Source organism: Pseudorasbora parva, chromosome 12 (assembly GCF_024679245.1).
Source record: "Pseudorasbora parva isolate DD20220531a chromosome 12, ASM2467924v1, whole genome shotgun sequence".
NCBI lineage: Eukaryota > Metazoa > Chordata > Actinopteri > Cypriniformes > Gobionidae > Pseudorasbora > Pseudorasbora parva.
The window spans coordinates 19,334,948-19,359,207 of record NC_090183.1 but is presented as its reverse complement, the minus strand read 5'-3'; the positions used below and the strand labels follow the sequence as shown (position 1 = coordinate 19,359,207).

At 36.1% G+C, this 24,260-nt stretch overlaps 1 protein-coding gene across 6 annotated transcripts in view; it reads left to right on the top strand.

The window, feature by feature from the left end:
* Positions 1 to 24,260, top strand: part of LOC137094128 (inactive rhomboid protein 2-like) — a 103,088-nt gene that overhangs the window by 20,341 nt on the left and 58,487 nt on the right. For all 6 annotated transcript variants that reach the window (XM_067459421.1, XM_067459422.1, XM_067459420.1 and 3 more), the window contains 6 exons: positions 8,495 to 8,634; positions 10,705 to 10,838; positions 12,612 to 12,795; positions 13,534 to 13,743; positions 23,273 to 23,401; positions 24,011 to 24,129. In XM_067459421.1, the coding sequence (XP_067315522.1) occupies positions 8,515 to 8,634; positions 10,705 to 10,838; positions 12,612 to 12,795; positions 13,534 to 13,743; positions 23,273 to 23,401; positions 24,011 to 24,129 (896 nt within the window). In that variant the 5' untranslated portion in view covers positions 8,495 to 8,514. The remainder of the gene's footprint in view (positions 1 to 8,494; positions 8,635 to 10,704; positions 10,839 to 12,611; positions 12,796 to 13,533; positions 13,744 to 23,272; positions 23,402 to 24,010; positions 24,130 to 24,260) is intronic.

Sequence of the window (24,260 nt, the reverse complement as noted above, 5' to 3'; positions counted from 1 at the left end):
AGCTGTGGTACTTTATGAGGAGGTCTGGAGGGGCAAAGAAGTATGTTAAAATGGTACAGTATATGTATGAGAGCAGTAGGACAGTGATTAGGTGTGTTACCATTATAATCCATTATATCCAATATTCCGTATGTAACATTAAGTAAGGTTAATAAATGCTGTAGAAGTATTATTCATTGTTAGTTTTATTTGTTAACCTTTTTTATGCACTATGAACTAACATGAATGATTAAGATACAATTGTATTGCTCAACTATTATTACACGGTGTAAAATGTATATTGCATATCATTCATGTAAGCTAGCTAAATGAGCTAATAAATCCTTCTTAACAAATGGGACTTGCAGTCTGTTACCTGACATTTACTTACATGTTTAGGTTATAGCTAAAGAAACATTAATTTGTAATATTTTAATGTTTTAGTTATTTTCTGTAGATTTTTTTCTGTTGGAACTTGTCATTTTATTATATTCATAGTATTTACATATGCAATTTAGAATTGCATATGTAAATATGATTTTGTTATTATTATTACTGTAATTTTTTTAATTAGGGCTGTGCGATATGGACAAAATCAAAAAAAAGAAAAAAAATTCGATTTCGATTTTAATCACGATTTTGACACAAACAAACATGCTTTACAGTTAGCCTATAAATGCATTCTGTGTGAATTTGAAACATATTTCCAAAGGAAACAAATTAGAGCTTTATCGAAAAGTTAACACGTCTCTAGAACAGACAAATGGCTTAAATAAATAAAATATATTTATTAATGAGACTATCTTACCAGTGCTTAGGTCGCTCTCTCATATTGCTGTCTTTGAATTTGAAATGAGCTGCTGAATAAAATGCATCATGAAACTTTTGCTTTCGTTGATGTGAACTCCGTTAAATGAGATTTTAATTTTAATTTTATTTTTTTTAGCTTGTTTCGTTTGCAAGCACCATTGCGAGGAGCATCAGCCTGCCTCAGCTCGTCAAATATGCCTTTTACTGTGGTGGTAATAGTAGGCTAAATGAACTGACATTGTGATGCTTGAAGTGTTTTATATCTATGGATTTTATCATAGGCAAGACAAGTCAAGAATTTATTCGAGAGGCTAAATTAATTAAACGTGGTTAACTCACTGTCGGTTGCTGGCCGTCACTTAAAAAAATTAAACTTTAATTTAACAAACAAACAATTGCTCTAAACATTTTTCTAAAAAAAAAATTAATAAAGAAACAAAACAAAATATAACTACTTTGACATTAAAAACAAAACTGGACTATTATAATGGCTGCAACAATGTAAAAAAAACATGTGTATTTTTAGCCGTAGGCTACGGGCTCCAGTCGGACTCGATATGATGCTTGTGCAGGGCTCTAATCACACCCCCTCTCAGAAAATACGTAAATCTGACATTACTGAGCTATGCATTTAAAAGTAGCCTATTAAAATGGTGCAATGGCATGCAACGTGGGATATTGCCAATCGGGCATTTAGTCCCTTGTCAGAAAAGGGGTTAAAAGGGCTATAAGGTGCCGTTGGTGGCCTAAAACAAAAAATTAGCCTACTTATTTTTAGCTTTATTCGCGCTGTGTAGAAATAATAATGAATCGACCATCCCTGGTTTGAGCCGGTTTAATTCTCGCCTCTATGACTCGACCTGCGGAGCTGAATGTGCGTCACTCGCTGCACTTATGTGGGAACGCAGAGGATCCTCCTTTTCAATGGATTTAATAGTAAATTGTGTCTAGTAGGATACTAGCCTATAAAATTACAAAGGTTTAAATGGCATCTTTATTTCAAACGAACCGACCGACTGCGTCACCATCACCCGCGGACGACCCGCCAAATGATGACCGCTAATTTTGGATCAACCCGCGCATCACTGATTAATGTGGGTAAACAACAAAAACTATTTAAATATGTATATAATTTAAATTATTTACATATAATTTAAATATGTAAATTATTATTATTTTTTAAATATGAACTGAATTTAGAAACAAAATATTTTATTTTATCTAATCTTATTTAATTAGGGTTTGTTTGAATATTAGCCTATAATATTTCTTATTTTATTTCATATGTTGATGTGTTGTGCCTGGTCTGTTCCAGTCTCGCACTCAATTTAGGCACACTGCATTCTGATTGGTTCGGATAGCATACTGGGAGTTTGGGGCCAGGAGCGGAAAAAATCTTGCTATGAAGCAATTTAGAAATCGCACATGCTCTAATCGCGATTTTATTACGATTTTGATTAATCGCATAGCCCTAATTTTAATCTAGTATCTTTTTAAAAACTATCAGTCAATTAATCGGTTATCGGCAAGTGTGGTCCAACCTAGCTATTGGTATTGGTAAAATCCACTATCGGTCGACCTCTGCACTAGTGTTTGTCACGATACCAAAATTATGACTTCAATACGATACCAGCCTTAAATATCAATATATCGATACTAAATCGATACCAGAGTTAAAAAAAAAAAAAAAAAGATAAGATACAACAGAACTTGTTATTATTCATTGTTATTTTTTACTAAAAATGCATGTGGCCAGCATGTTCCTTAGGGTTGGGCATCATTTTGATTTGAACAATTATTTATCAATTGATCAATTACTATTAAAATGATCTCACAAATTTTTGCTATCTCAATGTATTTTTTACAATGGGGTAACATAATTGTGTTGCAATAGCTTACACACAGCACAAGAAAGCTTGATTTCGAATGGTAAATTGAATTTAAAAAGACGAGTATACAGTAATAAAATAAGAACAAATAAACAGATTACAAACAAAAGCACAAATAAATGCAATAGAATAGAAGATACAAATTAAATAGACTGCTTTATTTTTTCAGGTAGGTTTAACATTTAGATAAGAAACTGAATTAAAAAATGCATAGTAATTACATTTAAAACAACATTGGATAATGTTCTTTGTAAAAAATTCAATAGCGTACAGATGAAACTATTAAAGTTACACAAGTTGATCAGTCAAGAGCAGTGTGATCGTTTGTCTTTTTGTAGTTTGAATAACAAATGACTGCGGTCCCTTTAAGACTCATGGATCATAAACACTGTTCCTGTTACTCGTTCTTCATTTCTTCCTGAACTGTTTGCGACTGTGTTTACGTTAATACTCTTCCATTTGTGCACTGATAATTCTTTGAGTGTATTTGACCAATAATAAGCCGGAAAAAGAAGCAAATGTTTGCACTTGTATCATGTCAGAGGCGGCTTTATTACGGTAGGCTATGTGTGTGCGCTTCAGATGTGAGCACGAAATCTGCGGGGATTAGTAGAATTAATTTATGTGCAATCCCGCGCGAAATTCAGACCGATCACACACTAACACTAACACACTGTCATTAGGAAAAAGTCCAGCAGAACTCGCGTTTGCCGTGCTCAGAGGTTAACCGGGCTGAGTGAGAATATGCCGGTGTGTGTCAGCTCGCTTTCGGTCGGAGAGGAGAGCGCAGCTGGTATCGATACTGTAAAAACTGAGAATCGTATCGTTTCAGATATTCCAGTATCGATATATATCGAAATATCGATATTTTTGACAACACTACTCTGCACCAAACCCATATCTATCTATCTATCTATCTATCAATCAATCAATCAATCAACTTTATTTATATAGCACGTTTACAATCACGATTGTTTCAAAGCAGCTTCACAGTGTTAAACAGGACAATATTGCAGCAAGATTAGATTTGGCTGTACAGTCGTTCCGGAGTAAACAGCTGTTATCATCTTATTTTAATTTATCAAATAGCGACAATGTTGGCAGAACAGTATTATAGTTTATAGAATTAAATAAGTTTATATAATTAAATTAATAAATTTTATTTGTATATTTAGTTGAATAACTTGGATCATAATTTTAGCGTCCCCAACTGAGCAAGTCAAGCCAAAGGCAACAGTGGCAAGTAACCAAAACTCCATCAAGGCATGATGGAGAAAAATAAACCTTGGGAGAAACCAGGCTCAGTCAGGGTGCCAGTTCTCCTCTGGCCTATTAACACACTGTGTATGATTATTATTCTGGCAACCTTACAGCTCAGAAATCAAATTAGATTGGAATATTCAAAATTTCTGGGTATCAAGAGACAGGTTCACTTAGGATGGCGTGTCGATTACACAAGAGTATGAATATTTGAAAGATCGGAGTAATTGTGCCGGAGACGGGTTTATTGAGGATGACGTGCCGGTGAGGCAAATTCAGAGAAGATACCAATTGACACGGTCTCAGCAGACACTCCAGGATGTGTTGGTCATGTCCAGGCACAGGTCCACCATCCGATCCGGACACGGCATGGATCCGGGATAAACCTCGGGATAAACAGAGAGAGTAAGATTAGCATAGATGCCACTCTTTTTATGATGTAACGAGTACATCAGGTGTTATGGGAAGTGTTCCTGGTTCCGGGTGACCTAGTTAATGCAGTCTAACAATTAGTCAATTGATTTGAATAATGAAAGTTAAAAATGTTCTATGTGTATGCCATAGTAAAGAGATGCGTTTTTAGTCTAGATTTAAACTGACAGAGTGTGTCTGCTTCCCCAACAATGCTAGAATGCTAAAAAGACTATTCCAGAGTTTAGGTGCTAAATAGGAAAAGGATCGACCACCTGCAGTTGATTTAGATATTCTAGGTATTATCAACTGGCCAGAGTTTTGAGACCACAATAGACGTGATAGAGTAATGTGTTAAGAGCCCGCTTAAGTACTGAGGAGCTAAACCATTTAGTGCTTTGTAAGTAATAAGCAAGATTTTAAAATGTATGTTTAATAGGGAGCCAGAGCAGTGTTGACAGAACTGGACTAATATGATCGTACTTCCTGGTTCTAGTAAGAACTCGAGCTACTGCGTTTTGGACTAGCTGGAGTTTGTTTATTAAGCGAGCAAGGCAACCACCCAGTAGAGCATTACAATAATCTAGCCTTGAGCTCATGAACACATTGAACACATTCACTAACTGTTCAGCATTTTGCATTGAAAGCATGTGCCGTAATTTAGATATATTTTTAAGATGGTAGAATGCAGTTTTACAGATTCTAGAAACGTGGCTTTCAAATAAAAGATCTGTATGAAAGAGCACACCCAGGTTCCTCACTGACGACGAGGGCTTGACAGAGCAGTCATCAAGTGTTAGAGGGTATTCTAGGTTACCTCTTGTGGAGCTTTTCTGTCCAATAATTAAAAATTCAGTTTTATCTGAATTAAATTGCAGGAAATTACTATTCATCCAATTTTTTATATCAGCTATGCATTCTGTTAATCTTGTGAATTGGTAAATTTTGTCAGGGCGTGAGGAAATATAGAGCTGAGTATTGTCAGCATAACAATGAAAACTAACGCCATGCTTCCTAATGATATCTCCCAGGAGTAGCATATACAGGGTGAAAGGCAACGGTCCTAACACTGAGCCTTGCGGTATTCCATACTAGGGCTGCACGATTAATCGAAATCGAACCGCAATCGCGATTTGGCTTGTGTGTGATTCTGAAAGCTCAAGGGCTGCGATTTAAATAAAATAAATAAATGCCCAGTGTGTTAGCGAAGAGCGGCTCTGTGATAAACGCTGCTCCGTCTGAAAGACTGCGAGTTTGAGTCGCTTATAACGTGCGTTTGTAAAAGCAACACAAGTCAAACATCTTCACAAACTAGTGAAGCGTTCATAAACCTTTTCAACAAAAGACAATGTTTAATAACATGTTTTACCTCACTTTATATCGTTAGTCAAGTGTTTGTGAGCTGATGTGGCTTCTCATCACAGAGTGAGGCAGACGATGCGTTATTTTATAGTACTCTATACCAGTGGTTCTCAAACCTGTCCTGGGGACCCCCAACCAGTACACATTTTGCATGTCTCCCTCATCAAACACACCTGATTCAAATCATCAGCTCATTAGTAGAGACTCTGAGATTTGAATTGGGTGTCTGATGAAGGAGACATGCAAAATGTGCAGTGGTGAGGGGTCCCCAGGACAGGTTTGAGAACCACTGCTCTATACAGTGATGAAATCTATATCAATCTGCACTGCATTATCCTTTATTATTATGAAAATGCCCTTGACGGCTTGAAGAACTCAAATACACCATATTTTGCTGAAGTCGTGCTTATTGTCGTCATGTTTAATCAACGCGTCTCTATCTTCTGTTTATACAGCGTAAGCTTCACATCATGGATTTCCTGAAAACTAACGTCAATTACTTCTCTGTAACTTAATAAACTTAAAAAATTATAACTGTATTGGATAATTAATGTTTTTCTTCAATGTACAGGAGTTTTTTTTCCCCCACAAGAGGTTCATATTTCATATTAAAGACAGACTTATTAATAGGTGACCCAGCATTTTTTTTTTTTTGTAAAATAAGTTTTCTGTAAAATATTACAAAAATGATAATTAGTGTTATATTGTTATATTTGTTCTGACATACTCTTTTTTTATTTTTAATAATTAAAATGGTAATATTTCTTATTTTTGAAAATATTTTTAGCAGTAATAATAATCTTAATAATTATTATTAGTCACATTAAAATATAAACACAAAATGTTATATACACACACTTTTCTTTTGTAAAAATAAATAATAATAATCACATTTTAAATCGCAAATGCAATTTTATCCAGAATAATCGCAATTATATATTTTCACCAAATCGTGCAGCACTATTCCATACTGAACTTGTGATTGGTGTGACATCTCTTCATTTACTGTAACAAACTGATAATGGTCAGATAAGTGTGATTTAAACTGCGCCAATGCAATTCCACTAATGCAATTCCACTAATGGCAATATAATTTTTGAGTCTATTCAAAAGAATATTGTGATCGATAGTATCGAATGCAGCGCTAAGATCGAGTAACACTAATAGAGAGATACAGCCACGATCAGATGATAAGAGTAAATAATTTGTAACTCTGATGAGAGCAGTCTCAGTACTATGATACGGTCTAAATCCTGACTGGAAATCCTCACATATAAAATATTCTTTCTAAAAAGGAACATAATTGTGAAGACACAGCTTTTTCTAGTATTTTTGATAAAAACGGTAGATTTGAGATTGGCCTGTAATTGACTAATTCTTTAGGATCAAGTTGTGTTTTTTTTAATAAGTGGTTTAATTATAGCCAACTTAAAGTCTTTGGAACATATCCTAATGTCAAGGATGAATTAATAATATTTTGCAGAGGATCTATGACCTCTGGAAGTATCTCTGTTAATAGCCTAGTCGTTATAGGGTCAAGCATACATGTTGTTGATTTTGATGATTTAACAAGTTTAGCCAATCCTTCTCCTCCTATAGCAGTGAATGAGTGTAATTTTTCCTCAGTGACACTACAATGCTCTGTCTGAAGTGATACTGTTGTAGACGGCTGCATGGTTATAATTTTATTCCTAATATTAACAATCTTAATAGTAAAGAAGTTCATAAAGCCACTACTGCTGTGCTATTTACAAACGTCAGAAGTTAAAGCGCCACTGTATCGAATAAATACCTAGGGTTGTGTTTGTTTTCTTCTAAAAGAGTTGAGGAAATAAGCAGATCTGGCAGTTTTTATGGCCTTTCTGTATGCAATCATGCTGTCTTCACAAACTGCCATATTAAGTGTTTGCTGCCAAATAGCTATTTTTTTTTGTTTCATCTGTCTATATAGAATGTTTGAAAAGTAACTGACACTACTGGAACTTCAAATGATACGGGTTCTGTGGTCAGAAAAAAAAAAAAAAAAAACTTTTTAGGCAGCAAACACTTAAGATGGGTTTTGTGTACACAGAGATTATTGCTTTTTTACGATAAAATATCAAAAGATTTAAAGGAAGTGTAAGATTGTGGCCAAAACTTGTATTGCCATCACTTTCAAATTACAGTAGAGCGTTGTATCCCCTCTCCCCTTCCCCCTGACTTGAGGTTGCCAGATAGGCTGCAGGATCAAGCAGGAACATTTGTAGCTGCAGCTGTAACTAGAGCAGATCTGGTAATCGATGATCAATGGCAAAATGATGCCGAAGCACTACTGACTTTGTGATTGGTAGGTAGAGGGTGGAGCTTCAGGCCAAAACACAACATGTCAACATAATTTGAGGGCTGCAACAACAACTTTTAAATGACAATATCTTGGCCGGACTTCTGTTGTCAGTGATATAATTATTTGAAATGAACATGATTTCTCAATGTCTTGTGACATATCAGGGCCATTTTATGATTAATTGAAATACATTTCTTACAGTTCCTTTAACAATGAAGATTTATTTTTTACAGCAAACTTTGATCATATTTTACAAGGGGGCAAACACTGTTTCACACTACTGTATTTTGGCTTTAATATTCCTATAGCAATAATCCTGTTGTTGCCATGGTTTTTAGAATAACAGCTAAGGTGGTTTTCGACATTCTAAGCTTATTGCTTTAATGTCATATTCATTATTTATTAATATGATTGTGCTTTCTTAATGTGTCACTTAATTTATTTATTTTTACTTTAATAGACCTGAAAATCAGAATCACAATGTCATCTGAGGAAGAGGAGGCCTCAAACAGTAACAGTGGTCAATCAAAAAGCAGGCTGAAGAGCAAGAAGCCACCCAGTCTGATGATTGCAATTCCCAACCCTGAGTCTGACAAAAAGGTATGAGTTTAAAAAAAGGCTTAAAATAAAATTCTGTTCAGCTGCAGCATGTCTCACTCAGAATGTCATGGTGCTTATGGGAAGCTTTTGCTTAGTAGGTTGTTGAAAAATAGACCTGATCAACATATCTGTGGTGACAGCAAACAAAGTGCCTACTTGTGCTTTCTACGTCCCATCTTTGTGTCGAAGTGGTACTGCTGGTACACAAAAGCAATTACAATGACCATCTTGCATACAGTAATGCCAAATGGTGTGTAAAAGTGGTACTTGTTACCATAGAAACCGTGTCTGATGGCAGAATGATTATAAAATATTACATCCATATATAATGTAGTCCAAATGGCTCATGTTCTATGGTAATTGGTGTCAATTGTATGGGATCAGACTCCGCCTAATGTATTGTGGTCATACATCAAAAAATAAGTGTGAATCATAATTTTAAAAACACATGTGAAAATATAACGCACACAACTGAAAAATCAATGGAATGCACTTGGCGTCAACATCAGCTAGAGTGACTGCGATTATGGCCCGCTGAGTGGCAGAAAGACTGAGAGGCAGCACTGGTTTACAGCACGAATGCAGCGAAAACACACAAAACCAGGCCTGGTGCCAGAGGGGGGTAGGGGGAGCCTTGTCCACGGACCCAATGGACATTGCTGTTCCGAGCTTGAGACGGACACGCTTATCAAAATAGCGTGCAATTTTCTCACTCAAACCATCAACCTGCTGCTGCTTCTGCTTTAAGAGGGAAACGCTGCCCATAATGCAGCGAAAACACACAAAACCAGGCCTGGTGCCAGAGGGGGGTAGGGGGAGGCTATGTTGTCTAGGATATGTAATCCTCCGTAAGAATTCGTAATAATAGCATATTATTAGTGAAAAGGAGCTAGCAAATGATACAGTGTGTATCTGTATTTGCACTTGAAATGATTACATTTCCAACGTGTTTTCGCCTCGGTGAGTAATGTAGCCAATCACAGACATGTCTGTAGACTTCCGAACCCCCCTGCTGCAGCGTCTCTGTAAGTGCAGACATTGTGAAAATAAGAGCTTCATTGTATACCAGCTTCACTGCGGAAATCTGTGAGATTGCGTTTATTGAATGAGTGACAGCTTTTAGTGATTATAAATGAAGCACTCTTTGCACGCTGTCTGGGCAATATAATTATTATTTATTTTTTATTAATAGGTCTTATATTCAGAATTTGAATAACTTTTTTTTCCATTCGTGACAAGCGGCCACATACACGCTTCAATACACTGATCCATCCATATATACAAGCGGGATTCACTCGAAAAATGTGATGACTGATCAGTTATATATAATCATGTCGAAATCAGGCTCATAAAAATGTCAGGAAAAGACGATTCCTGGCTGCATGTCATTATCCATGGATCATTGAATATGTGGTAAGTTGTAAGGACCACTATATCGAGTCCACCCTTTAGTTTAAACTGATAATTGTTAGCTATACTCGTGGTCACGCAGCAGCTCTTCTGCCACTCAGCCATGACTGAGGGGGGGCGTGTTCCGGCGGGAAAGTGACGTCGATGCATTCCCTCTATTAAGACATTGCTTAGCTGGTTCAGGTGTGTTTGATTGGAGTTGGAGCTAAACTCTCCCCAGCTGCTCCCGATGAGCTGGATGGTGCCTTACATGGATGACATCGCCGTCGGTGTATGAATGGGTGAATGTGAGGCAAAAATAAAGCGCTTTGGATGGCCATAGGGTCTGTTAAAAAGCGCTATATAAATGCAGTCCATTTACCATTTACTAACGCAGAGGTCTTCAACCCTGCTCTTGAGTCAGGTTTGGGCAGTCTCAAGGCTGGAGAGCAGGCTTCAGGCTCCTGACTTTGGTATGCCAGTTCTCCTCTGGCCAAACAAACAGTGTATGATTATGATTCAGGCAACATTATAAATCAGAAGTCATATTAGATCCGAACTAATATGTTTACAATTACAATTACAAATACAGTTACAAAACAATTTGTTTAAAGATGACTTGGCCATTAAAGCTTGTACTGTTCTGAGTTCTGCATGAAAGTGTTTGTCTGATTTTTATAGTCCCTGCGGCCATCTTTTAAGAAAAGTGTGAGTCTACAGCAGTCAAGTGAAGGATTATCAGACAGCAGTCCATCTACAAGGGACAGAAGAACGACATTCAGGAGGCAAACGTCACTCTCTCAGAGTATACGCAGGTAAACTTAACTATCCCAGATTAATGTGTGGATAAAGAACAGTGTTGGGAAGGTTACTTTGGAAATGTAAAGGGTTACAGATTACAAGTTTAAAATGTAATTAAGTAATGTAACTGATTACTTTCTGATTATTTTTCCAGCACTAAAATGGCTTTTTATCACTTGCAATTGTAGCAAATCTCAGACAGGTTGTACCTAATGCTTTCAGTGGCAATGTAGATTGATGTAATTGATGTAATTGCAGATCAGGCTGCGTTTACCCAATCTAGCAGGAGGCATTATGCAGAAACAGGCAAAGCAACAAATTAATATCATTCAACATATCCTAGCTTTTTCAGAAAATATTCACATGTAACCCCCTTTGTAATCATTAACATGTTCTCAAGTAACTGTAATTTAATTACGGTTACATTTATTTTGTAATTGAATTAAGTCATCTAGTTACATCTAACTAGTTTTAAGTCCTCAACACAGATAAATAAATAGATAAATAAATCTCAAGTGGAATCCTGCAGTGTGACTTCTCCTACGACAACAGTCAAATATCTCGGTTTTTCAAGACAAACTATGACCAAAACGAGAGCTAGAAATGTATTTGTAGCCAGTATTCAGTCCCGCGTGTAATGCAGCTCACTGTCACTGAACGCGTCATTCATTGATGATATAAAGCTTTGGGTGAGATTTCTTGCGCGCGTCCGTTTTTAGCGCGCCTAAACTATCGTGCAGTCTGACATTAATGACAACTGAGATCTTACAGTGTGACACGGGGATCATGTTCGTACAGTCTGACAAGGGACATTCGCAAAGGATTTTGAAAAATCGCACAGTGTGCAGGACCCATAAGCACACCCTTGCTGCTTCCATAGGAATTGAGAGAAAAAGTAACAGTCAGGCTCTACTAATCAAATACCTTTGATTAATTGATCATCAGCAAGTGTGACTAACTCTATAAAAATAGAAGTTTTGGCAGTTTGCTGGTCTAGAGCATTCAGTTGTGTGTGTTTAGACAATACCAAGGATGAAAGATATGAGCAATTATCATTGAGTAGCAATTGTTGCTGGCCATCAATCTAGGAAGGGTTACAAGTCAATTTCCAAACAATGTGAAGTCCATCATTCTACACTAATGAAGATTATTCACAAGTGGAAAACATTCAAGACAATTGCAAATCTTCCCAGGAGTGGAGTTCCTAACAAATTCACTTGAAGGTCAGACAATGCACAGCTCAGAAAATTCTACATCTATATTATGACAGTACAATTAGAAAAAGATTGAACAAGTATGGCTTGTTTGGAAGGGTTACAAGGAAAAAAGCCTCTTCTATATAAAAGGAACATGGCAGCACAGCTTAGGTTTCCAAAGTTGCATCGGAACAAGCCACAAGACTTCTGGAACATGACATGTTTTACCAGTAATGTTATTTTTCTGCGATTTGTTATTGCCCCCACCCACCCCACCCACTCTTGTCCCACTCAATTTATAATACAAAGTTACGACACTGTTGTGACCCATTGGAATCTTATGATAGGCTTTTTGGACTTCATTTTCAGAGAGAGTGATTTTCTTTGGAATTAATTTGTCCCTTTTGAGACCAATACGTATTGCAGTAACCCCAACTGTCAGTGAAGATTCAAGATTAACTTGATTGTAAAAGCACATTGTATTTGAAAGATGCCTTTTAGGTTTTAATTGTATCACCTAATCCCAAGTGAGCCAATGATGCTTGGACCCTGATCATTTGTTTTGTTTTCTTTTTCTTTTTCTAAACACAGGGGTACAGCTCAGTGGTTTGGAGTGGGCAGTGATGGTGAATCAAAGCAGCATGAATGGCACAGAAAAAGCCTCCGACACTGCAGTCAAAGATATGGCAAACTGAAGCCCCAGTATTGTGAGCAGAATGAGGCAGCCAGCCTGGACTATGGCCCGGAGTCACCTGTTGCCCCCAGAATGCCAAAGGTATCATACATGTACAATTTTAATTCAAATCATTTTTTTAAAGTTAATTTACAAGTAGAAAAGCTGTTTCTTACTTTTAGACTAGTTGACAACAAAATTTCAGTTTAAAAATTAGTCATAGCTCATTCAGGACATGTTTTTGCATTGTCTGCACAGGTTTTTTTTTGGTCCAGATGGGGTGTCTGGTTGATGCTTTATGTTTTGCTGTGTTTTTTCTTTTTTTCTTTTTTTTTCTGTGTTATACAGATGTTGAAAACCATTCACCTTTTTAAAAATAAGTTTTGCTCCTTTACATTCCAATGCACTCTGTCTAGTTTTTAAAAGCAATCCATTGTCCTGTGTGAACTGCTCCTTGGGCATTCTGTCCTGCCTACTTTTTATAGCTGGGGCTAGGCTGACTGCAGGCTAGCAAAAACATTAAAAAAAGGTTATTATGGAATTTACATATCGGTATGTAGACATTAATTCTTTACTTTTTTTTAGATTAACTGCATATTTTGAGGCCTTTCTCTATATGATTGTATGACTTTGTATTTTTTATTTATATTCATGCTTAGTAATTCTTATAGTTGAGAGCTCTAATTAGTATATTTATTCAGTTTATGGATGCATAAGTTTCTTTGTAGCTCTGAATAATTTAATAAGATATTAAGGACATTTAAGGACGTGTGTGCATTTTAACTTAGTCCCATCACTACTACTTAATCATAGTCTGTCTTGGTCTCTATCGCACTTAAGATTGTGGATCCTTTGGCTCGTGGGCGGCAGTTCCGTTATGAAGATTCTGAGCGACAGAGGACCCCCCATACAGCATATCCTCCTTTGACCCCAGGTGTGACCTCTCTCTGCTCGTTCACCAGTCAACGCTCTGGTTACATACGCTTGCCGAGGAGAAAAAGAGAATCTGTGGCTCGTATGAGCCTCCGTGCTGCGTCCAACCTTCTTAAGGTGTGTTTGTCACCATGCGAAATCTATATCACACCTCATATACATATACATACCCACATACATAAAGGATTATTAGGAACACCATACTAATGCTGTGTTTGACCCCCTTTCGCCTTCAGAACAGCCTTAATTCTACGTTGCATTGATTCAACAAAGTGCTGAAAGCATTCTTTAGAAATGTCGGCCCATATTGATAGGATAGCATCTTGTAGTTGGTGGAGATTTGTGGGATGCACATCCAGGGCACGAAGCTCCCATTCCACCACATCCCAAAGATGCTCTACTGGGTTGCGATCTGGTGACTGTGGGGGCATTTTAGTACAGCAAACTCATTGTCATGTTCAAGAAACCAATTTGAAATGATTCGAGCTTTGTGACATGGTGCATTATCTAGGGCTGGGACGGTATGGATTTTTTCTTACCGCAGTTGAAAAGCAAGAAATTCCCGCAGTTCAGTGGTAAACCGCTTTTAAACCCCGTGATGCCACGCCCCTTGTTGCACGTGTTGTTTTGAGTGCGACACACACTAATCTTCTTCTATAGTTTGCTCTGTAAATTTAAATTGAGAGTATAACTAATGGATATATGCTATTTTAAATATTGTAGTCTATTCCAAATATATATAGCCTACATTTTTAAATAATAAAAGCTCAAACATCTATTTCATAAGCATTTGTGTTTATTTTCCATCAGTGAAACAACACAATCAGCCTGTTAAACATTTAAATGATTATAAGTAAATAATGGTAATCTTAGCAATATAAGAAAATTAAATATTTGTTTAAAAATATTTGTTTTATAGCTTATTTTTTCCGCAAAGATACACTATGCCGGTCTGCGCTTTAAGACAAATGTGGGACACGAGCTGGATAGACACAGTCTCAAATATATTCATCTTCATGTTTTCTCCTGATGTTGCATCAAATGAAAAGGAGAAGTCCCGCACACTATCAACTCGCAATTAAAAAGATTTATTGTTTCATTGTTGCAATGAAACAATAAATCTTTTTAATTGCGAGTTGATAGTGTGCGGGACTTCTCCTTTTCATTTGATGATAATAGGACTTTTTTGTCCTGCTCTCCTACGCACCTATCACACACAGGTGTGCGACGTTTATGTGATTTCTCCTGATGTTGCAAAGCAACACTTGTTGTAAAATGTCTGAAGAGCGAATTTTATCTTTCTACAGGGTCAAGACATTTAGGCTATGTTCGATTATGCACTGCTAGAAAAAAACGAAAGTAAAATCGCTGCGTGTGAACTGCGCTATTCAAATAAACTTGACGCATCTCAAGTCTAATTAGTGTTATTAACACTTATTAGTGTTATTAGTGTTAAATAAAATTTCGTCCTACAGTGTTTTTCTACTTTATCACAGTAAAAGATGTGAATGGGTATAATAGCCTTAAGCAAATGAAAGGAAGAAACTGTTATAATTCCCTGCGAAAATGAGTGCGACGCGAGTGAAGATTTGGGAAAAGAAACGAGTACTAACGTTAGGCCTATTGTTAAAGTTCAAGGGAATCGGAATTTTGAATGACGAGATCGCAAAACAAAATTAAAAAGCTGGCCTCCCTCTCTCATTCGGCATGAATAGCCTGTGCTGTTTTCATGGCTGCGATGTAACATCTGCAAATTTATTTCCCTTGTAAACACTTTGTGCTTCACCCCTGTGGTAAAAATCACGTAAAACCATTGTGTTCTGACCTCTAGCATCAATAAGGCATTTTTGCCCACAGGACTACCGCATACTGGATGTTTTTCCATTTTCACACCATTCTTTGTAAACCCTAGAAATGGTTGTGCCTGAAAATCCCAGTAACTGAGCAGATTGTGAAATACTCAGACTGGCCCGTCTGGCACCAACAACCATGCCACGCTCAAAATTGATTAAATCACCTTTCTTTCCCATTCTGACATTCAGTTTGGAGTTCAGGAGATTGTCTTAACCAGGACCACACCCCTAAATGTATTGGAGCAACTGCCATGTGATTGGTTGATTAGATAATTGCATTAATGAGAAATTGAACAGGTGTTCCTAATAATCCTATTAGGTGAGTGTATATGTTTATGTATATGTTTGTGTGTGTGTGTGTGTGTGTGTTTGTGTGCGCGTGTATGTATAAATGAATTGCCTTTTATCAGCAGTTTCTCAGCATTAGAATGAATGTCCAAATGTAATAAAAAATTTTATTTTTTAAATATGCAAAGTGTGCTAACAATTGATACCTTTTGACTCTCCTTGTTTTGGAGTTATGAGTCTTTACTTTTGTGTATGTCACTCAGACAAAACAACTCTAAAAATGCCTTCAGGGTTTAAGGGGTTAAATAGTGTTTAAGATTTAACTTTTTGCATGCTAGCATTCACCTCCAGGTAGTGTATGTGTATGTGTAGTTCACCTAAAAATAAAAATTCTGTCATCTACTTATTCTCATGTCGTTGCAAACCAAACCTTCATTCGTCTTCGAAACACAAATGTTTTAATTTAAATGAGTCATGAATTAAAACATTTTCCCTTGAGCTTTTGTTACATAAAAAAAGGCTTTCCTGTAGCTCAAACATTAGAGCACGGCGCTAGCAAACCTGGGGGTAAGGACAGAGAGGCGAGAGAAACGGAGCCGGGAGCCTTTTTTGTTTACTCTCTTGACTTGATTTTTGAAGGGAAAATACAATCATGGAAGTTTTGATCATGCCATTTGTAATTTAAAAAAGTAACATTCCAATCAATCGCGGGTGGATGAGAGATAAGTTATTGTGTTTGTTTGATAAAAAACTTTTTGCGAGCCATGCACTGACAGGGGAGCTGAACCTCATTAAATATTCAAATCTTATCCAATCCTTGCTGTGGGCGTTTACTTAACTTCAACAGAGCTGGACAGTAACTAAGTACATTTACTTGAGTACTGTACTTAAGTACACTTTTTGAGTATCTACTTTACTGGAGTATTATTTTTTCTGGAAACTTATAACTTTTACTTCACTACATTTGAAAGACAAATATCGTACTTTTTACTCCACTACATTTCTATCAAGGTCAAAAGTCGTTTCTGTTGCAGCTTTGAAAGTCGGTGGATGATTTTTTCCTTCTTTAAAGGGGGGGTGAAATGCTGTTTCTGCATACTGAGCTTTTTCTTCGAGTATGGCTCGACTTGACGTTAATAAGAGCGGAAGGTCCTTGTATGGGCCGTACGGGCTCTTCTCCCGGTAGGATGCGCGTGCGCGTGCGCGTGACTAGAGCGAGAGAGGAAATGCACGCCCATAAACACTCTCTCAGGTGCAGATCCAGTCGTCCGTGAACACTTATGTTGCGCGCCGCGCTCCACTTTATTCCTATGAGAGACATCAAGCGACTTCAACACTTCAGCACAGCATTCCGGGAAGGCAGCGCTGCATTTGAACCGATTTGAAAGCAGAAATGACGGGAAGCTTCACAACATCGCTTCAGTCGCGTCTTAAAGTGGATTTCCACGCCACTGCTGTCACAGGACTTCACCAAATCATACCAAAGAAGTGTGTTTTTGACGGAGTGGTCCCAGCAATAAAGGTTCGGTCCTGCTTTGGAAGCAGCTGGTGAGTAAAACTGCTTCAAATGTGTATGCTGTTGGCTCGTCGCGTGAGTAAACATCAGTAAACAACACGATCGCGTGCTTCGTCATTCAAATGCGCTAACATTACTCCATTGCTGTTCTATGTATAACGTTACACTAGTCTGACGTGCAAAACCGTTTTGCTTGCTACTGCTAAGGTTTAGTCGCATACAATAGCCCATAAACCAAATCATGTCCTCATAAACTACGAGTAAACAAGCGCAAATGTTGACAGGCCACTAAATACAGTACATACCACAGAGACGGACGTCCTGCTGTTGCTGTTAATCCTGTTCAATTTATTTCAGCCTCAGATTTGATTCTGGATCATATATCTATTAGCTGAGATAGCCATGGGTTTCTCCACGCTTGAGGACGTCACCGCTTTGTTCGCGATCGTCATTCTTTAGCTCCGCCCACTCGATGCGCCTCCAGGCGCTCGTTTTTTTTCCGGAAAGACTCGGTACAGCCTATATTTCTTTTATAAATATAATATAACTAAAGATTTTTCGGAGATATGAAGGATGCAATACTACGCTATAGGTACTCAAGATTGACATGAGATTGACTGAAACTGAGTGTTTCACCCCCCCCCCCCCCCCCCCTTTAAAAGGTTTTTTGTTGTTGTCGTTTCAGACAGTCTATCAGGAATCAATCTTATAGTCATATACATTTCCCCAACTTTTTTTGAACACTGATCTGTTCATAGCAAAATGGAAGAAGACGTTCTTAGGCACAAGTGTGTGCACCCATAGTCATACTTTGAAAGTATGTTTCAGTTTTTAAAAAAAATCAAGATTAGTTTAGTTGGCATACACTTGGTGCATGTCTTATAAAATATGTAAGGGATAATCCACGGCTAGCCATGCATTAAAGGATTTTAATGCACGGCGTAGAGGCGAAGAACCGCCCGGCGCGAAGCGGAGTATACATATCTGAGGTTGATACTGCCAGCTGCCACTGTCACTCTGTTTGCAAGCGTAACTGTGTTACTATGGTTACCACTGTTTATAGTGGCGGATTAATTTCGAACTGTAATCAAACTGACTGGAACTACCTGTGCATTAAACGGTTTTACTGCACACCTTCCAGCCAATCAGAATCGAGTATTAAAACAGACCATGGTATAATAAAAATATAAACATCTGGAAGAAAGAATAGTAAAGTTGGGAGAATATCAGAAGTGTATCAGTGTATTGGATCCGTAAAGAGCTTTGTAACTTATATACAAGTATTTCAAATAGTTTAAATTAGTCGTATGGTAGTATGTCAGATGGAGCATCACTGAATGGCTTAAACCATGATGACAGTGTGCATTTATACAACAATAATAAAATAATGCAATGGCATAAAGTACTTTTTTATACTTAAGTACTTTTGAAAACAAATACTTCTGTACTTTTACTTGAGTACATTTTTCACTTGTAACGGAGTAATATTTGACCAGTAGTATTTTTACTTTTACTCAAGTAATAGAGTTGTGTACTTTGTCCACCTCTGATCTTCTGTGTGGCATGCCCATAAAAACTGAGAATGCAGGAAAGAGCCTCAAAACTAGATAGAGGTAGAAATATAGGTAGATAGAGATAGGTAGAAAATAACTTATTTTATTCATTTTATTAGGCTTTTTCAGGCTTTTATTCACATATAAACATTCATCAATGCACATATCAGAAATGGTAAACATAAGCTGTAGCATGCTTGCTTAATGTACGAGAACCAATGAGGTTAATTCTCATGGTTTGCAGCATGTTTGAGCTTCCGCAAGAACCCAAGAGGTTTGTTCTCGCATGTCAAGCAAGTTTGATGGAGCTTCTGTTTATATTTACTGATCATTGTTTATATGTGAACTAAATGTTTATTTGGAACTTTGTGAACTTTTTGAAGTAACAAAGTGGTAGTTCCATATACTTTCATTGGAGGAACAGAAATCTCTTATTTAATATTGAATATCCTCATTTGTGTTTCGAAGATAAATGAAAATCATACCCGTTTGGAATAACATGAGGATGAGTAAATTATGACAATTTTTTTATGTTGTGTGAACTAACCATTTAAAGGGATAGTTCACCTTAAAATTTAAATGAATTCATAATTTACTCACCCTGGTGTTGAAGGGCTATATGCCCTTCTTCCTGTTATGGACCACAAAAGGTGAATAATTTTTTTTTAAAGTCCATCCATATAATGGCAGTGAACAGATGCAAAAATATCACAGAATGGTCACATGCAATAATTTATATTCCAAATGTTTTGGGGTATATTAAAGGATTTGATGAAAAACAAACTGAAATTGAAAGTATCACTTAACGAAAATCCTGACCTTGGCTGTTTGTCTTCTATGCATGGCTATGTGATGTGTGCATTCGAGAGACTCTTTTAGCATCACAGTTTACTCTCTTGTCCAGAAAAGGAAATCAAGATTAACAAAAACATAAAATTAAATACAATCCCTTTACCTTCTTCTTTTAGGTGAAATTATCCTTTGTGTTTTTCGTAGGGCTGTGCAATTAAATATAATTAATTTTCAATCAATTATATTTTGTTATATTGTGTTGCTTCCTCATTCGAGACATATCCAGCTGCAGCCCCACAGCACACCAGTTTCAGAACCCCATCCACAGACTTGGAAGTGAGCGGCGCTACCCATATACACGTTGTTTTCAACTGGATTTTAATGGGATTGATGTCTACAGTTTTTGACAACAATACTTTTAAATAAAATTACTTTTCAATTCATATCCTTGTACAAGAGAAACATGCATTTAAGCCAGTGAGATGTGAACAGAATCATGAAGAAGAATATGTTGAGTTGTGTATGATATTTCTGTCATGATATGCATGTGGTGGTGAACGAATATTGAATCTGTTTGTCTTTCACGTTTTTTTTGTTTTTTTTTTGTTTTTTGGTGCAATTGTCAAAAGATATTATTTGTCTTAATATTAAATAATTATCAATTAATAAAATATTAATTTTGTTTTCGGGGATGAAAACACTCATCTTCAAGTATTTCAAGTATTTTTTGTTTTTATTCATTAAAGATTTTTTTGCATTTGTCAAAATATATTATTTGTCTTAATATTAAATAATTATTCATTAATAAAACATTAATTTCGTTTTCAGGAATGAAAACACTAATCTTTTCAAGTATTTCTGCAGAAATGCCATGATATGGGCTTAAGAGTCGCAATTTTTTGTGTTTTAAGATCACTTTTTTGCATAGTTTAAGTTTGTATTATGTGCTGTTTAAATTTGTTTTAAACCTGCTATTTTAGAAATATTTTATATATGTCCTGTTTGTTTTCTTTCAGAGAGCACGTTTCACTTTAAGGCCTTGTATTAAATGGTTATTTTTTTATTGACATTTGAAAAATAGAAATGTCACATTCTCTGTCTATTATTTTCAATCTAAATAATACGATTGAATATAAAGTCAAATGGGGAATTTAGATTCAAATGGGAAACACTTTATAACATGTTACGAAAATATTAGGCCTAATATATTTTTTAAATAAAAAAGTTGTAGTATTGTTGAAGTAACAGTAAACTAGAGTGTTTGTGTCCATTAACATTAAATCTCATAGGCTATTTTCTGTCAGAATTATTTGTAACAACATGAATGTGAACGAAATAATACTAATATATCTTTAGTCAAATGGGAAACACTTTACAACATGTTATAAATGTATTAATATTTTTTTAATGAATATTAATATTAGTTTCCATGAAGTATAAACTTCTGTCTTTGTATTTATAGATATTAAGCATGATCAATAGGCTATGCTTTAAAATGTTGATAATTGTTCATCATGATAAAATATTATATGAACAGAAAAGTGACTTTATTTAAATTGCATATATGGATAGCGCAACTATGACTGTTTAAGCCCCGCCCTCACTTCCGGTTCTGTGGATGAGGTTCTGAAACTGGTGTGCTGTGGGGCTGCAGCGGGTTACTGTTGCATCATTAAGCTATGCATTTTCTTTCCTCCCTAAGCCAAAATCTCTAAGATCCAAATCAGCCGAATATGTGAGTATTGTAAAATGCAGTCTATTTTTTGCTAAACTGCGGGATATGCCTGCTATTAAACAGTGTGCGAATGCTCTGAGACAAAGTAAACTTGCACGTATACTGTCAAATAGCCTACACTCAAAAATGTCAAAATAACATTTTAGTAAGTATCCTTGTAAACATTTGGTTAAGTAAATGATTCAGTCTTAAACTGACAGCAGCCCAATATTACTGCTTCAGTCTGTGTCATTAATGTTAATCAAACAACAAAAGATGAAGATAAAATCACTCTGCTCATGAATGAATAATTGCTGTAGCTTTAATAAGGATTAATATGTACTATATGTATACAGTGTAGACTGTGCAATGTTATTTTACATTTGATTACTTTATTTAGTTTCTGTTGTAGGCTATTTACCTATTTTAGTACCACTGTTAGTACATCTTCCTGAAAAACTTAAAGCCCTGTTTATGTCATTTGCATTTTTTTGTCCTGTTGTATTTATTTCTCTGTTTACTTTGTAATTATTTTATTTGTTCTTATTGTATTGCTGACTGATTACTTGTATTCTGTAACTGCTTTGAGGACCCTTTTACTTGGCTACATTAGTTAACCTAGTATCAGATTTTGCTGAAGCACACTAAAAAAAAATTGGTGCTATTTGGCACTAAAAGTGGTTCTTGGCTTGTAATCATAGGGGAACCACTTTTGGTGTCAAATAGCACCATATCTTTAAAGGTGCTCTATAGCACCTTTGTAAAATCGTGCTATGTAGAACCCATAAGAGGTGCCATATCGCATTTTATTTCTTCCTTAATAATGGTGCTAAATGACACCAAAAGTAGTTTTTTGGTGTGTAAAGAACCTTTGGACCCACTTTATATTAGGTGGCCTTAACTACTATGTACTAACATTGTAATTAAACATTTGATACAATGCACTTATTGTGTACATACATGTTTTTACATTGTACTTAAATTAAAAAAATACCAGCATGTAATTACGTCTGTTATTAATTTCTGTAGTTACATTTGTAATTACACAGTTGGCACTTCCCTTACACCTAACCCTACCCTTAAACTGACCCACACCACCACACCTGTCCCTAACTCTACCCGTATCCCACCTCAATATCAGCAAAAGTGCTTTGCAATACAATTTGATCACAGTAAGTACATTGTACTTATTTTTTCATGTAAGTACATAGTACTTAAGGCCACCTAATATAAAGTGGGGCCGAACCTTTAAAGGGGCTTGAAAGGTTCTTTGTACGGCAGTGGTGTTATATAGCACCTTTATCACCCCAAAAAAACACTGAAGAACCGCTGAAGAACCATACAGGGGCTTAACAGGTTCTTTATATGGTAATGGTGCTATATAGCACTTCAGTCATCCCAAAGAACTGGTGAAGAACCATTGAATCACCAATATTTGGTGCTATACAGCACTTTAAGTGGTTCCCTTATGGTTACAAGCCAAAGAACCACTTTTAGTACTATATAGCACCGTTTTTTTTAGAGTGTAGCCTATTGATGATTATGAAACTTTACTGATGATTTTTTTAAAAGCTTGATGCTGGTCGATTTTCACTGCCATTATATGGACAAGCGTGAGTGGGACATTTTTTTATTTATTTTTTATTCTCCATTTGTGGCCCAAAAAAGAAAGAGGAGCTATACTGCATTGGAACAAAACCAGGGTGAGTAAATGATGACTTAATTTTAATTTTAGGGTGAACTGATGATTATACTAATGAGTATATGTTTTTGATCATTATAAAATAATTGTCCAGCTATATGGCAATATGGGTGAGCTATTGTTTTTTTTTAATATTATTTCTCTGCTCTGCTCTTCTTGTATTATATTGGAATAAGTAAGGTTGTGTCATGTGGTACTGTCCTCTCCTAACATGTTCTGGTCCTGTAGGGTCGACAGGGTCTACAGGGCACTCAAACTGTGCGTGGATTTCAGAGGAGGAGTTTTGCTCGGCACAGCTGGCTCGAAGAAGATACTGTGGATACAGCAGACACCTCTGATTCAGTTTTTTTTAGCAAAGTTCGTATATTTATCTGGGTTTGTCTCCAATCTTTTCCACTCCCTTGTGCTTAATTATAGTGAATTTACACTTGTAGTTTACTTCAAGTCTCATAAGTATATTTTTTTAAAAAGCGACACTTGCAGATATTATATTGATGAAATAAAATGCTTCTTAAGTGTGCTTCAAAAGAGTACATTTCATGACTGGTTATTAACACAGTAATGCATTGCAAAATTGCATTTTGTAATCAATTAAAATGTAAAAGTTTTACTTTAAAGTACATTTTAAATATTTTTTTAATAACCTTTTGTTGTTACACTTATTTTGATGTGTTGACTAAATACTTGTCGGCATGTTTGGCAGGACACTTCATCCATATTTCAAAGACAATAAAATTGTGAAAGAAGTTCATTTAAATTATTAATTTTATTTTATTCCAAATAAAATGCAGTAAAGTGTCAGAAATCATTACATTTTGTTCAAACTATTTAAAAAAAAGTTTCCTTTATTTCCATAAGTACTCTTCTAAAAATATGGGAAAGGGACACTGTCAAACTAAAATATCTCAAAGAAAACTCTTGACTGAATAAATGTTTTAATTAACTTCTTTCCCCTATCTTTCACAGGTCGATGTTCATGAGGAGCTTTATTCTATGGCAGATGATGTTTTTGAGTCACCCCCAATATCAGCTTCTTGTCCTGTGGCAAATATTTCTTTGGGCGAGGGAATATTATTCCCAAGCTTGTACGTTAAAGAACCAGAACTTTTAAAGAATTTAAATTATAACAGTACATCCGTTGCCTTACAAAGTCTTTTCAGTAGCTTTTCACTTTAGTACTCACATTTTTTTAAATCATTTTTTGGTATATCATGGT